This window comes from Pleurodeles waltl, chromosome 10 (genome assembly GCF_031143425.1).
Source record: "Pleurodeles waltl isolate 20211129_DDA chromosome 10, aPleWal1.hap1.20221129, whole genome shotgun sequence".
Lineage (NCBI taxonomy): Eukaryota > Metazoa > Chordata > Amphibia > Caudata > Salamandridae > Pleurodeles > Pleurodeles waltl.
The window spans coordinates 125,170,135-125,185,224 of NC_090449.1; the positions used below are offsets into that span (position 1 = coordinate 125,170,135).

At 45.8% G+C, this 15,090-nt stretch overlaps 1 protein-coding gene across 2 annotated transcripts in view; it reads right to left on the reverse strand.

Annotated features, from left to right (window-relative positions):
• Positions 1-15,090, reverse strand: part of CARD11 (caspase recruitment domain family member 11) — a 538,982-nt gene that overhangs the window by 234,054 nt on the left and 289,838 nt on the right. For both annotated transcript variants that reach the window (XM_069209962.1, XM_069209961.1), the window contains exons 9-10: positions 10,380-10,559; positions 2,965-3,019 (exon numbers count right to left, since the gene is read on the reverse strand). In XM_069209962.1, the coding sequence (XP_069066063.1) occupies positions 2,965-3,019; positions 10,380-10,559 (235 nt within the window). The remainder of the gene's footprint in view (positions 1-2,964; positions 3,020-10,379; positions 10,560-15,090) is intronic.

Genomic DNA, 15,090 nt, shown 5'->3' on the forward strand with positions numbered 1-15,090 from the left:
TAAACAACACACTACCTCCTAATAGTCCAAAATGCTGCATCGAGATTGTTACTTAAAATTCCTTCCTGTACCTCTGTTATGGCACATTCAAAAGTCCTTCACTGGTGCCGCATTCAAGAGCTACTATTTGTGCAGCAGGTGCAGCGGCAACGGGGCACATTTAAACCTGCTGATTGCTCTCTTTTTGTGATCTAACAGCAGTCTAAGGAGGCATTTTCCTTGCTTGATCCAGGACCCTTGACATCCTTGCTACCCTATTGGATACCATGCATTTGCTGTTCATTCACTGTCAACCGTGGAGCCTGTCAGGAGGCCACTGACACGCCATCAGTCCACAATGTATTTTTCTCCCTGTAGACCAGATAGATCCTTAAATGTTTATTGAAGCGAGGCACGAGGCCAGGGGATAACGCCTGACACGGCGTAGAGATTATTTTGCGCAACTTTTCTCTCAAGTTTCTCATAAAACACCTCAGGAGCGCCGAGTATTGCTCCTGCCACTCCAGCGCGGCCTGCGTCAGAGGAGCTGACAGTCCCACCGAACTGTGTCACGCCGACTGATGGATTGAGACCACCGAACTAATTTCTCATGGGGATTGCCGCGGGACAGGACTTGAAATAGAGACGCATTAAGCCACAGCACCAATCTTTTTCAAACATTTACCCTGCGATCCTCGCTTGTCAGTGAGGTCAAAGGGGAGCCGGGAGAAAGGCGGAAAAGATTAAAGGCAGGACGGGGGCACGGCTACCACTTTAAAGGCAAACGCGTGAACATTTAAAAAGCTAGAACGAGTATGAGAGTCTGGCTTAAAGGGGACCAAGGAGGTTAAGGAGCCGGTGGCCTCATTTAAGAATAGTGATAGCGGGTCACTGTGTGTTAAAAATATTCATTACATGACATTTTCCTTTAGTTGTTACCGTGGGGATGAGAGCTCTAATGCATGCTTCAAACACATTTAGCAAACTGTGGTCCACTCAGGCACCACATTAACACGAATTCTAAACAATAAAGAATTTGACAATCATTGATGTAGTGGAATTAATTTGAATATTACCGAGGTGTCAGCTGGTCCCATATCAGGGGGATGACTTTAGGCCAGACCTGCTGCATATCCTTAAGCTCAATGGCACTTGTAGATCCATAGTTAAATGGGGTAAAATCCCAGCATGCTTAGTACTATTCCATGGAAAACCAGGACAGGCTGGAAGTCACTGTAATGACACTGGGCAAGGTCGTAGCTATGACATTTTTCAGTGGCAACTGATCTCACATCAGAGGCATCAACAGCTGGCAACTAGCCCTACATCATGCCCAGCATTTAGCGTACAGTTCATTCATGCTTAGACTGTTAATGTTATACTTATAATAGGACTCAAAATCCTACAGGTCCTAGGCCCAGATTTACTATGTTTGCGCAGGTGCCCACAATGCAATATGGGGATACACAACACATTTTGAGTCTAGTAGTTGATGAGTGCACAATGCCAAAGATCTTGTGTCGCGTAATGCCAAACCTCTAACAAAGCTCAGCAAAAAAGTAGCAAGACTTCACTTTACATGAAATCCAGGAGTCAAATGAAACCCGTACATCAAATGAAACCCAGCACAAAAATGGGCAGCTGCACAAGCTTATAATCTTCCTGCCCCATTATCCAGGTGACATAGCAGCCCGCTCCATAGGAGTGTTCCCTAAAGAAGAAATACAGAAACACACATTAGAAAGGTCTTTAATTTCTCACTTCTGCTGGAGGCAGGTAGAGCACTTCAGAAGGCCCCATCCTTTATGGGAGACTGAACAAAGTAGACTTTGATCCTGGAGGATTATGCTCTCATACCCTGTCCCAATGGAAGGGGAGCAGTCACTTTTGAGATTTTGTTTTGGAGGAAACAAAAGGAGGCATGTGCCACATGGTAGGTCGTCCTCAGATAGGACGTCATCCTCACAGGTTTAGGGCTAGGACAAGGAAGAGGAACAAAGGAAAATGCACCTGTAAGAGGGCATCCAAGTGCCCAATTGTCACTGGAGAGAAGATATTGATAGAGGTTCAACGAATGGTGCACAACCTTTACATTGCATGTAAGTACATTACAGTTCTTACATCCGTAGGTAAGTACACTCAAGATTGCTTTTAGCACCTTTACATTGTGATACTTTACAACACAGCTAAGTAATTACTATAAATTGTGCCCCCACCATGCACTTCTTAAGACCTCACATATTACATCATTCATAGGTGACATCACTGATGACATTACTGATCATAATTAAATAACAACATTATCAAATTTACTCATGAAATCAACCAATGAAAAATATACTATGTGTGCTACAAGTGGTCAAATCATATTCTATTATTACGTGATTGGTGATAGAAAATTGACAACAGGTGTAGAGCGTTGAATTACTCCAAGTGCACAAACACTATATGATGCTAGCTCAATGACTGGATGATGTCATCAGTGATGGCATTACGGCGTTTGAGAAGTCATCATGATCATAATCTCAAGCAGTTCATGGCAGGGGCGCAAGTTAGGGTTAGTTCAGCAAACTATAACTTGTGAATGTCAATTTCTATTATTTTTAAACAGTTTTTATATCATTTCAACCCCTAAATAACATCACTTTAACCCTTGTTTTTTCAGTGAATGTGTGTGTCCATGTGTATTTTATAAATATTGCTTACCGTGTATGATGTAATTTAAGGCTAGATGCGATGCAGAGTTCAGCAGGGTGATACATCTCAATTAATTACCACAATGTAATCACCATGCTGTTACTACCTACAAAGTAACAATTGATATTCTCAATGAATTTGTAGGGTCACTTGTGATATATGTGGGGCACAAGACCTTCGGCAAACAACTTCTAAATTGAAACAAGTGCTTAAAAGAGCCAGCACATGCAATTAAACAATCACATTCATTCAGTTGAATGACTTAATGGTAGGGACATTATATCTTACGTTGAAAATCTGCAGTTCGGTTTTCACCAGCAACTGGGGACTTTGACCTTTGAATCTAAAAACAAATAGAAAGCATATACAGATATAAATATTTTTCTGAGCACACCATTCCCTCTTGACAATACAGAGCATCCTGCTCACCTATTTTTTGAAGTAGTCTTTAGAGTGCTCATTCTGTGTGGAGAGTAAAGCTACTTGAAGCTCTGTTTAAAATAGACCACACACTCTTATTATAGTCTAATCATGAATGCCCTTCAGGCTCTCTTGCTCGCCATGTCTATGGATGACTTTCTAAATGCCGGACAGTTACCTTTTATACAGATGCTCCAAAGCGTTCATGATGACTTGCCATTTAAGATAAATTAACACATTTAAAGGTTAAGAGACCATGGGTGACAGAAGTCACTGAGTTCAATTTTTGAGGAGAATGTAAAAAACAGACCTCTCCTTAGGTTGCAAAAAGGAGAGATAAGAGAGTAAGACATATACTGCAGTGATTCAGTAACCTGTACATCTGGAATGGTGGTATTTTTTCCTCGTATCTCCACCTGGGTTTGGATAAGGGTAGCAAGTGATACAAAGGAAGTTGGGTAACAAAGAGCATTGCCTCACAGTGCTGTGTCCAGACATCATACTATGACACCAGTTCTTTCTTTGAATTCAATCAAAGACAATGATCCCCAGTGGAAAGATTGTTAAACCTTACCTCCCTTAAGCTTGCCACTAACAGGACTGGTATTAAATAGAAACTTCTTTCATCACCTGCTCAGCCAGAAGCCAAAGGGACTGTTACATCTGCTGAGAGAGAAAGTTCTGAACAGAATGGTCAATTTGGCCAAGGCTCCACAGACAATGCCAGGATCTCTGGGAGTCAATCAATTTACCGGGAGCAAATTTGGAGGCAGTGACACCCATTTAATGCAAACATTTCCTAATATTCAGTTCTGCATTAAAGAGAAAAGTCTCCTCCAGAATACAAGAGATTTTTCTATGACCTACAATGAAGGTGAAGATGCATATCCGTCTGGCCACAGCTGCCTTTTATCTCTGTCCTTGCCAAAACTCTCAACGGTTCTGGCATTAGAGTATTTGGACCTACCAGCAACCTTCAGAAGCCAATTGAATTAAGTTTTCAAATGAAAGTCTATTTTGAACTTCTTTCTAACAATATACTAACAATATTGTTTGGTAATAAAACACATTTGAGAAATACCCAATGTAGCTGGAGCACAATTCTTCTTACCATTGGCTATTTCATAAAAGTTATATTTAAAAATACAAATATCTCCGAAGCCGAGACTACTACTGCTTTCAAAGGGACACATTCTTTGTTTTAGTTACAGAACTTAAAGAAACCATCTCTAAGAGCTGTTCTTCTAATTGCCTGTATTATAACAGAGACTGAGACATCTCGAGGATAACACTGCAAGAGGTGCATATTCAATGTGGGCTGGAATCATGAAATTCAATTGTTAAACTAAGAGGGGGAAATTCTAGATATCAACTGTGGGTGAGCACCTAAAAGTCAAAACCATCCAGTTTTTAATAATAAAATGAGGCAGTTCCTAAGTTACAATTGGTAAATGGGTACAGAGGCGAGACTATCTTCAAGGAAAGGTGTGAGGGGTACAAGCATAGCAACACCAAATTTTGATACAGATAATAAATAATTAAGTTAAAACTCCCAAACCAATATTACAAAAGAGAACAAAATATAATGATTAAAAAGCAAAATCGAAAAAAACAAATGTAGGACTCAAAAGTTATTAGAAAATAGCCGTTCTATAGGAAACAAATTTAAAACAAAATGAAAGCAAAAATCATTAAAAGTGAATGGGGTGAAGTTTACTTGAACTTAGGCACTCTTCAAGGTTAGGCAGTGATGGAATAAGGTCTGATATAGGCTAATAATTATTTTGAGTTATCAGTTTTGTAGGCCATGAAGTGAAGTCAGACAAGGGTTAGTGGCTTATACTGTTCAAGAATTTTACCTTCACACTTACAACTTATTGTAGAGGTTAAACCAAAAGCAGCAGGGAAATGGAGGAAGCTGCAGCCATGCAGGGGTCCGCATTGCTTTTATGTTCGCATGGTCAACTGAAACTTGGGATGCAAGTATCCGAGCGGGACAAATCGAGAAATGATAGCTGCTGAGGAAACATTCCAACTTACAGCTAAGGTCTGGAATATATTCCCTGGAACACCAAAAGGGGTTATCTCAGCTACTGGAACATCTTTTGGGTCCATAGATTCTGTAGATACTTTCACGATAGTCCATCTTCAGGTAGATGGGAATTCATCCAGCAACAAAGAAGAGTTCTGTCCTCTATCCTCTGATCTGCTCTGTCTTTCAGAGTACATTTCATCAATTTTTAAAAGCTAAATTATTTGTGATTGGTGACAATGTCTAAGTGAAACAAATAAAATTCCTGTTCTCCACCTAACTTTTACTGCAGTGTATGCTAGTTACATTCTCCAAAAGACAAAGCCTGACAGCAGCCATCCACCAAACATTTTGTATCTTGAAAGAAACCGCTCTGATATTTTCTCCTTTCAAGGTACAGAGATGACCACTGGGCTGACGGTCATCTCAAAATTTGACAGACGGAGTATCTTTGCCATTATGAAGTTAATGTTCATCCTGACAGAAGTAGCTCCATCTATCAATCAATAGATCATGCTCTGAATGTCTATGAAGCTATCTGATAAGCAGTTTTCCAAAAAGCATAAAAAATGGATCTTAGGGATCTTTGCATGGTGATGTCAATAACAACACACTTAGGGCCATATTTATACTCTGGTTGCGCCGAATTTGCGTCGTTTTTTTCGACGCAAATTCGACGCAGAACTAACGCCAACTAACGCCATATTTATACTCTGGCGTTAGACGCTTCGGGCGCCAAAGTGCCCGGAGTGTGCGTCATTTTTTAGCGTGAACCCCTTCCTTGCGTTAATGATATGCAAGGGAGGCGTTTCCGTCTTAAAAAATGACTCCCAGGCCTTTACGTGGTATTTATACTCCCGGGCAAAAGAGACGCCCGGGAGTGGGCGTGGCCAAAAACGGCGCATTTGCGCCGCTTTTTAACGCCTGGGTCAGGGATGGCATTAAGGGACAAGTGGGCTCAAAATGAGCCCAGAGTGCCCTCCCCTGCCCCCAGGGACCCCCCCTGCCACCCTTGCCCACCCCAGGAGGACACCCAAGGACGGAGGGACCCATCCCATGGACATTAAGGTAAGTTCAGGTAAGTATTTTATTTTTTATTTTTTGTGGCATAGGGGGGCCTGATTTGTGCCCCCCTACATGCCACTATGCCCAATGACCATGCCCAGGGGACAGAAGTCCCCTGGGCATGGCCATTGGGCAAGGGGGCATGACTCCTATCTTTACAATGATAGGAGTCATGTTGATGGGGGATGGGCGTCGAAAAAAAATGGCGCAAGTCGGGTTACGACGATTTTTTCGACGCAACCTGACTTGCCCCATTTTAAGACGCCCATACGCCATTTTCCCCCTACGCCGGCGCTGTCTGGTGTACGTGGTTTTTTTCCACGCACACCAGGCAGCGCCGGTCTGCTAGCGCCGGCTAACGCCATTCAATAAATACGGCGCCCGCATGGCGCTTCAGAATGGCGTTAGCCGGCGCTAATTTTTTTGACGCAAAACTGCGTTAGCGCAGTTTTGCGTCAAAAAGTATAAATACGGCCCTTAGGGCCATATTTATACTCTGGTTGCGCCGAATTTGCGTCGTTTTTTTCGACGCAAATTCGACGCAGAACTAACGCCAACTAACGCCATATTTATACTCTGGCGTTAGACGCTTCGGGCGCCAAAGTGCCCGGAGTGTGCGTCATTTTTTAGCGTGAACCCCTTCCTTGCGTTAATGATATGCAAGGGAGGCGTTTCCGTCTTAAAAAATGACTCCCAGGCCTTTACGTGGTATTTATACTCCCGGGCAAAAGAGACGCCCGGGAGTGGGCGTGGCCAAAAACGGCGCATTTGCGCCGCTTTTTAACGCCTGGGTCAGGGATGGCATTAAGGGACAAGTGGGCTAAAAATGAGCCCAGAGTGCCCTCCCCTGCCCCCAGGGACCCCCCCTGCCACCCTTGCCCACCCCAGGAGGACACCCAAGGACGGAGGGACCCATCCCATGGACATTAAGGTAAGTTCAGGTAAGTATTTTATTTTTTATTTTTTGTGGCATAGGGGGGCCTGATTTGTGCCCCCCTACATGCCACTATGCCCAATGACCATGCCCAGGGGACAGAAGTCCCCTGGGCATGGCCATTGGGCAAGGGGGCATGACTCCTATCTTTACAATGATAGGAGTCATGTTGATGGGGGATGGGCGTCGAAAAAAATGGCGCAAGTCGGGTTACGACGATTTTTTCGACGCAACCTGACTTGCCCCATTTTAAGACGCCTATACGCCATTTTCCCCCTACGCCGGCGCTGTCTGGTGTACGTGGTTTTTTTCCACGCACACCAGGCAGCGCCGGTCTGCTAGCGCCGGCTAACGCCATTCAATAAATACGGCGCCCGCATGGCGCTTCAGAATGGCGTTAGCCGGCGCTAATTTTTTTGACGCAAAACTGCGTTAGCGCAGTTTTGCGTCAAAAAGTATAAATACGGCCCTTAGGGCCATATTTATACTCTGGTTGCGCCGAATTTGCGTCGTTTTTTTCGACGCAAATTCGACGCAGAACTAACGCCAACTAACGCCATATTTATACTCTGGCGTTAGACGCTTCGGGCGCCAAAGTGCCCGGAGTGTGCGTCATTTTTTAGCGTGAACCCCTTCCTTGCGTTAATGATATGCAAGGGAGGCGTTTCCGTCTTAAAAAATGACTCCCAGGCCTTTACGTGGTATTTATACTCCCGGGCAAAAGAGACGCCCGGGAGTGGGCGTGGCCAAAAACGGCGCATTTGCGCCGCTTTTTAACGCCTGGGTCAGGGATGGCGTTAAGGGACAAGTGGGCTCAAAATGAGCCCAGAGTGCCCTCCCCTGCCCCCAGGGACCCCCCCTGCCACCCTTGCCCACCCCAGGAGGACACCCAAGGACGGAGGGACCCATCCCATGGACATTAAGGTAAGTTCAGGTAAGTATTTTTTTTTTTTTTTTGTGGCATAGGGGGGCCTGATTTGTGCCCCCCTACATGCCACTATGCCCAATGACCATGCCCAGGGGACAGAAGTCCCCTGGGCATGGCCATTGGGCAAGGGGGCATGACTCCTATCTTTACAATGATAGGAGTCATGTTGATGGGGGATGGGCGTCGAAAAAAAATGGCGCAAGTCGGGTTACGACGATTTTTTCGACGCAACCTGACTTGCCCCATTTTAAGACGCCCATACGCCATTTTCCCCCTACGCCGGCGCTGTCTGGTGTACGTGGTTTTTTTCCACGCACACCAGGCAGCGCCGGTCTGCTAGCGCCGGCTAACGCCATTCAATAAATACGGCGCCCGCATGGCGCTTCAGAATGGCGTTAGCCGGCGCTAATTTTTTTGACGCAAAACTGCGTTAGCGCAGTTTTGCGTCAAAAAGTATAAATACGGCCCTTAGGACATGCCATCTGGTGTGGTTGGGAAGATTCACATTCCACCTATGATTTAGTATAGGCTTTTCAGGAGCAGGCTGTGAATCTTCCTGGACACACTAGAATGCACATATTTGAAATGCTATTATTGAAGACATAGGGGGTCATTCCGACCCTGGCGGTCATGGACCGCCAGGGCCGGGGACCGAAGATGCACCGCCAACAGGCTGGTGGTGCATCCAGGCCAATTCTGACCGCGGCGGTAAAGCCGCGGTCAGAAAAGGGAAACCGGCGGTTTTCCGCCGGTTTCCCCCTGGCCTGAGGAATCCTCCATGGCGGCGCTGCAGGCAGCGCCGCCATGGGGATTCCGACCCCCTTACCGCCAGCCTGGTTCTGGCGGTTTTGACCGCCAGAACCTGGCTGGCGGTAACGGGTGTCGTGGGGCCCCCTAACAGGGCCCCACCAAGATTTCCAGTGTCTGCATAGCAGACACTGAAAATCGCGGCGGGTGCAACTGCACCCGTCGCACCCTTTCCACTCCGCCGGCTCCATTCGGAGCCGGCATCCTCGTGGAAGGGGGTTTCCCGCTGGGCGGGCGGGCGGCCTTCTGGCGGTCGCCCGCCCGCCCAGCGGGAAACTCAGAATTACCGCGGCGGTCTTTTGACCGCGCAGCGGTATTCTGATGGCGGGACTTTGGCGGGCGGCCTCCGCCGCCCGCCAAAGTCAGAATGACCCCCATAATGCCTGGATCCTAAAGAGCCATAAAGTGTATGTCTGAGTGCTTTTTGTCCAAAAGTTAATCAGATTCTGGAAACATGGGCTACGAGATGGCTTCAGAGTCCATATCACCCAGGAGGGTCACATGGTTGAGAAACATAGTTAATACAGCATGATTTAGTCATTTGTGTACTATGGCTGTGGCTGGGGGCATATTACAGGTTTGGTACTGAAAGCTTAGAATGGCTCTCATCTGTTTCATTGTTGGAATGTTGCCATATTTAATGGACCTGTCTAAGAATGGTGGTGGCACAATGTGTAGCATGATATATATTGCATGACAGTGGCATTTCATCTATGACATCGACCTACCATTACATTGTAAGGTAAGTACATTGTAAGGCAAGTTAGGTGCCATTCCTAACAACACTTATACTTTTCTGCCAAGGGTGAATAGTCAATATAAGCTTACATAACAACATGGTGGTTGGTTGCTATAGGGGATGCAATATTATTGCGGATCATCATTGCTGACTGCGATATAGTGGCATACAGTACTAAGGGCCAGATGTACCAAACAGTTTTGCCCATTCTGTGTCTATGGGAAAATGTGTTCGTACATATGGCCCTAAGAACATAACCTGTAGTACATTATTGATTTCTTTCTTTAAAAAATGTCTTTGTGTTGCTAACAGTTTAACTTGTCACATGCAGTACATAATGTGAAAAACTATAATCCTCCATGACTAAAATGCTGAAAATAATGTTGAATTTAAAGGCATAAAACAATCACTCACTAAACACGAAGAAACCTGCTGAGGCTGTGATGTGAACTAGTTGAAAATTACAGGAATCTAGAGCTGAAAATAATGTATCTACTCACATGGCCTGGGATAAATGACTGCCAGCAGTCCAGACACTTAGCATTACACTGGACAAATAAAGAGGTTTCAGATGTTCTAAAAAACACTGAATTGGATATGAGGTCTAGACTGTCGCTGAGAGTTAATTGTTAGAGACCATCTGAAGCAATCCCCTTCCTACTCTTCAGCTGAGTGGCCATGGGATTCCCACCACACAAAGCAAACTACATAACAGCAAAGTGTTGACTTTCCCACATTTCGTCAGCGAATCCTCAGGAAAACCTATATGTACTCTCACCTGTAGTCCTTTAATGTTCATTAATCTTTGTCTTTTTGTTTGATCGGTGAGGAAGAATTCATTGTCTTCTGGTGACTCCTCTGAGGTGGAGGAGTACTCTGCCTCTTGCCCATTGATTTTGGGACTCATCCGTCCAGTGTTCTGAAGGGTGTATGGTATAACCAGATTCCTGGGTAAGCTCTGAACACAGAATGTAGGAAGAGAAAGAAGAGTACATAAGGTCAGAGGCAGCAGAAGAGGGACTAATACTCTACATCCACTGCATCTCACATTCTCCTCACTGTCTGCTTCCTTTGCATGTATTATTGTTCTTTACAGGTTGGCAGATAAAGCATTAAACTGCTGGGATCAGTGGAATAGTTCAACTAGGCACACAGCGACATTGTTTCCATAATTCTGTGCATCTCAACCATTCTTGAAGACTCAACATACTATACTAAGCATCTACTGCGCTGTTAGAAATTGGGTTTTTGGTTGGCAATCAGGTTGCCCTCTGTCCAAGCAAGAACCCTCACTCTAGTCAGGGTAAGTCACACACAATCCAAAATCAGCCTGTGCCCACCCTCTGGTAGCTTGGCACGAGCAGTCAGACTCAACTTAGAAGGCAATGTGTAAAGCATTTGTGCAATAAATCATACAATACCATAATATAACACCACAAAAATACACCACACAGTGCTTAGAAAAATATATAATATTTATCTGGGTATTTTCAGGTCAAAACGATCAAAGATGCAATATGAATTTGTAAAGATATCACTGAAAAGTGATATAAAGTGTCTTAAGTCTTTAAAAAGCAAACAAAGTCTCTTTCAAGCACAAAGTACCTGGTTTCTGGTGAAAAATCTCTGCAAAGGGCCGCAGAAGAAGAGATACGTGGAAAAATGGTGTGTGCGTAGATTTCTCCCCAGCACACACGGACTTGCGTCGTTATTTTTCACACGGGGAAGTCGTGCGTCGTTTTCCGACGCGGGGACAGTCTCTTTCTATGGTTCGCGGGGATTACCAGATGTCCCGGGTCTGTGCGTGGATTCTCCTGCTTGTTTTCCGGCTGCGCGTCGTTCCGCGGGGCTGTGCGTCGAAGTTTTGATCTCACGGCAGGCGTCGAGTCGATTTCTCCCCTGGAAGTCGGGCGGCGTTGTCTTTGCGAGGCCGTGCGTCGAAGTTCCGGTCGTCCCGAAGGCATTGCATCGATCAGCGTCGGTGTGCAGCGTTTTTCCCGCCACGGAACAAGCTGTGTGTCGAAAATTTCGCCGCACGAATCGTCCAAGTGAAAAAGAGAAGTCTTTTTGGTCCTGAGACTTCAGGGAACAGGAGGCAAGCTCTATCCAAGCCCTTGGAGAGCACTTTTACAGCCAGACAAGAGTTCAGCAAGGCAGCAGTCCTTTGGAGAAAGCAGACAGGTGAGTCCTTTGAGCAGCCAGGCAGTTCTTCTTGGCAGGATGTAGTTTCTGGTTCAGTTTTTTTCTCCAGCAATTGTCTGATGAGTTAGGGCAGAGGCCCTGTTTTATACTAAGTTGTGCCTTTGAAGTGGGGGTGACTTCAAAGAGTGTCTAAGAAATGCACCAGGCCCCCTTTCAGTTCAATCCTGTCTGCCAGGGTCCCAGTAGGGGGTGTGGCAGTCCTTTGTGTGAGGGCAGGCCCTCCACTCTCCCAGCCCAGGAAGACCCATTCAAAATGCAGATGTATGCAACTGAGGCTGAGTACCCTGTGTTTGGGGTGTGTCTGAGTGAATGCACAAGGAGCTGTCAACTAAACCTAGCCAGACGTGGATTGAAGGGTACAGAAAGATTTAAGTGCAAAGAAATGCTCACTTTCTAAAAGTGGCATTTCTAGAATAGTAATATTAAATCCGACTTCACCAGTCAGCAGGGTTATGTATTACCATTTTGGACATACTAAATATGACCTTCCTGCTCCTTTCAGATCAGCAGCTGCCACTTCAACAATGTATGAGGGCAGCCCCAACGTTAGCCTATGAAGGGAGCAGGCCTCACAGTAGTGTAAAAACGAATTTAGGAGTTTTACACTACCAGGACATTTAACTACACAGGTACATGTCCTGCCTTTTACCCACATAGCACCCGGCTCCAGGGGTTACCTAGGGCACACATTAGGGGTGACTTATATGTATAAAAAGGGGAGTTCTAGGCTTGGCAAGTACTTTTAAATGCCAAGTCGAAGTGGCAGTGAAACTGCACACACAGGCCTTGCAATGGCAGGCCTGAGACAAGGTTAGGGGGCTACTGAAGTGGGTGGCACAACCAGTGCTGCAAGCCCACTAGCAGCATTTAATCTACAGGCCCTAGGCACATATAGTGCACTCCACTAGGGACGTATAAGTAAATTAAATAGCCAATCATGGATAAACCAATCAATAGTACAATTTACACAGACAGCATATGCACTTTAGCACTGGTTAGCAGTGGTAAAGTGCCCAGAGGTCAAAAGCCAACAACAACAGGTCAGAACAAATAGGAGGAAGGAGGCAAAAAGTTTGGGGATGTCCCTGTCAAAAAGCCAGGTCCAACATGCGCCATCTGTCTTCCCCCTACTTTCTGTCTATTTCCTTCTTACTCCTTTTCCATTGGAATTGCCTTTTACTCTTCAGCTCTGACTCTGGCACATATGTTTTAATTCCCCTATCATTCTAATATCTTTCTCCTCATATTCTCTTTGTACCTATATTTTCATGTAATCTCTTGACCATTGAAGTTTCCTAATATCTACTTAATTACTGTGCTTTTCCTGTATTTGCCTATTGCCTTCATTTGTTCCACCTTGTATGATTACGTTTCTTGATGTCTTTGGGGGCATAATTAACATGCACTTTTTGTTGTCCTCACCGCTGGCTTCCCAAGGCAGCAGAAGCCCAGAAGGGAAAAAAGCTATATTCACTACCAAAGGCAACAACGAGAAGATGCACTTAAACTACTAAAATACATTGGCTAGAATGAACTGGGAGGTGCTAATTTGGTAATCTACCAAGGATGTGAAGACAACACTGTGTCTCTCTCCTGTGCATATAGGGCAGCCTGTTGCAGAGATGCTACGGGGAGGACAAACTGCCCTACTAGAGTCTCAACTAAGTGGCTGGTAGAAGAGAAGAAAAGTGGCCAGCTCTGCTGGATGTTATCTGGAGCACATCTGCCCCCTTGAAGCAGGCGCTGGAGAGACAACTACAGACCCAGCAGCCTCAATGAGATGAGGTGTCACCCCACATGCCCAGGGACTGGCTCGGATGCTGAGGTGTGGCAGCAGCAAGGACCCCATGAGCAGACCGAGAGATGGATAAACTAGGAACTGAAATAAGATAACATTGCTGGTGGGCCTTGGTCTGGATTGAACCGGGGTGAGGCCTGATGACGCATAGTCTAATTGATTGACGACGACCCTAAAATCCACACTAATGGGCCTAGAGGCAGGTTCTGCAATTCCCCACCAGGAAATAAGCTCAATCCACACCTCCTGCTTTAGGGATATCGCAGCTCACTTCTCAGTACCTCCAGCCCACGACGACAAACGACCCATAGGTAGGCACCGCTGGTTCAACAAAACGTGTCGGTCCCTAAACAAGCGCCTAGTTCAAGCCATTAAATCCAAGGACCCCACCGCCATCCGCGTAGCTAGGAAGTCCTATAAATCTGCAATACGCGTAGCCAAGCGTGATCAAGATAACAAATGGTGGACAGCACTCAGCGACGCTGTGCGCGAGAGGAACCATAGTCTGTTCTGGTCCCTGGCAGCGCGAGGCCCAGAAACTAGTGGTTTGGACATCACAACCAACATTGCCCCAAGAGACTGGATAGTTCACTTTAGTAGTCTGTACTCCCCTGATCATGATAGCCCCTGTTCATACGGGCCCCCACCTAAATCTCTCATTAGCACCCACCACCGCAGCACCCCTGTTGTTTTCCCAAAGCGATATAACCTACTCTCTAAGCACCTTAAAACGCGGCAGGGCCCCTGGATCAGACTGCGTCCCAGCAGACCTGTTCTCAACAGACCTAGCATCCTGGTCAAGATACCTCACCATTCTAGCTAACGCAATAGCATCTGGGGCGCCAATCCCCGAGTCTTGGAAAGCGGCTATTGTTATTCCAATCTTTAAAAAGGGCGACAGATCACTTCCCTGCAACTATAGACCTATTAGCCTAATTGACTGTGTCCAAAAAGTCTTCTGCTACTGCCTCCTAGGAAAGATCGAAGTATGGATGACTGACCGCGATATCCTTAGCCCCCTCCAAGCCGGTTTCCGAAAGAAGATTTCCACCACTGACCAAGCCCTCAGATTCCTATTATTATATTGGAAAATAGTGTACATTGGTAAAGGCAGCCTTTATGTAGCTTTTGTGGACCTCAAATCTGCTTTTGACCTAGTACCTCGCAACCATCTTTGGGCCACTCTCTCTCGGATGGGAATCCCGGAGCACATTCTTGCCATTTTGATACGACTCCACGAGGACAACTACGTACAAGTCAGGTGGGGCAACAAGGGCAAACTAACTGATAGAATCCACGTTTCCCGGGGTGTGCGGCAAGGGTGCGTACTTGCCCCGACCCTCTTTTCCCTGTATATCAATGAAATTGTCCCCTCCCTCCTCAGACTGCAGGCTGACGCACCCTCACTTGGCACACAAAAAATCCCAGTCTTACTTTTTGCCGATGACAGTCTTCTGATATCCAAGACCCCTAGTGGTCTAAGGAAACT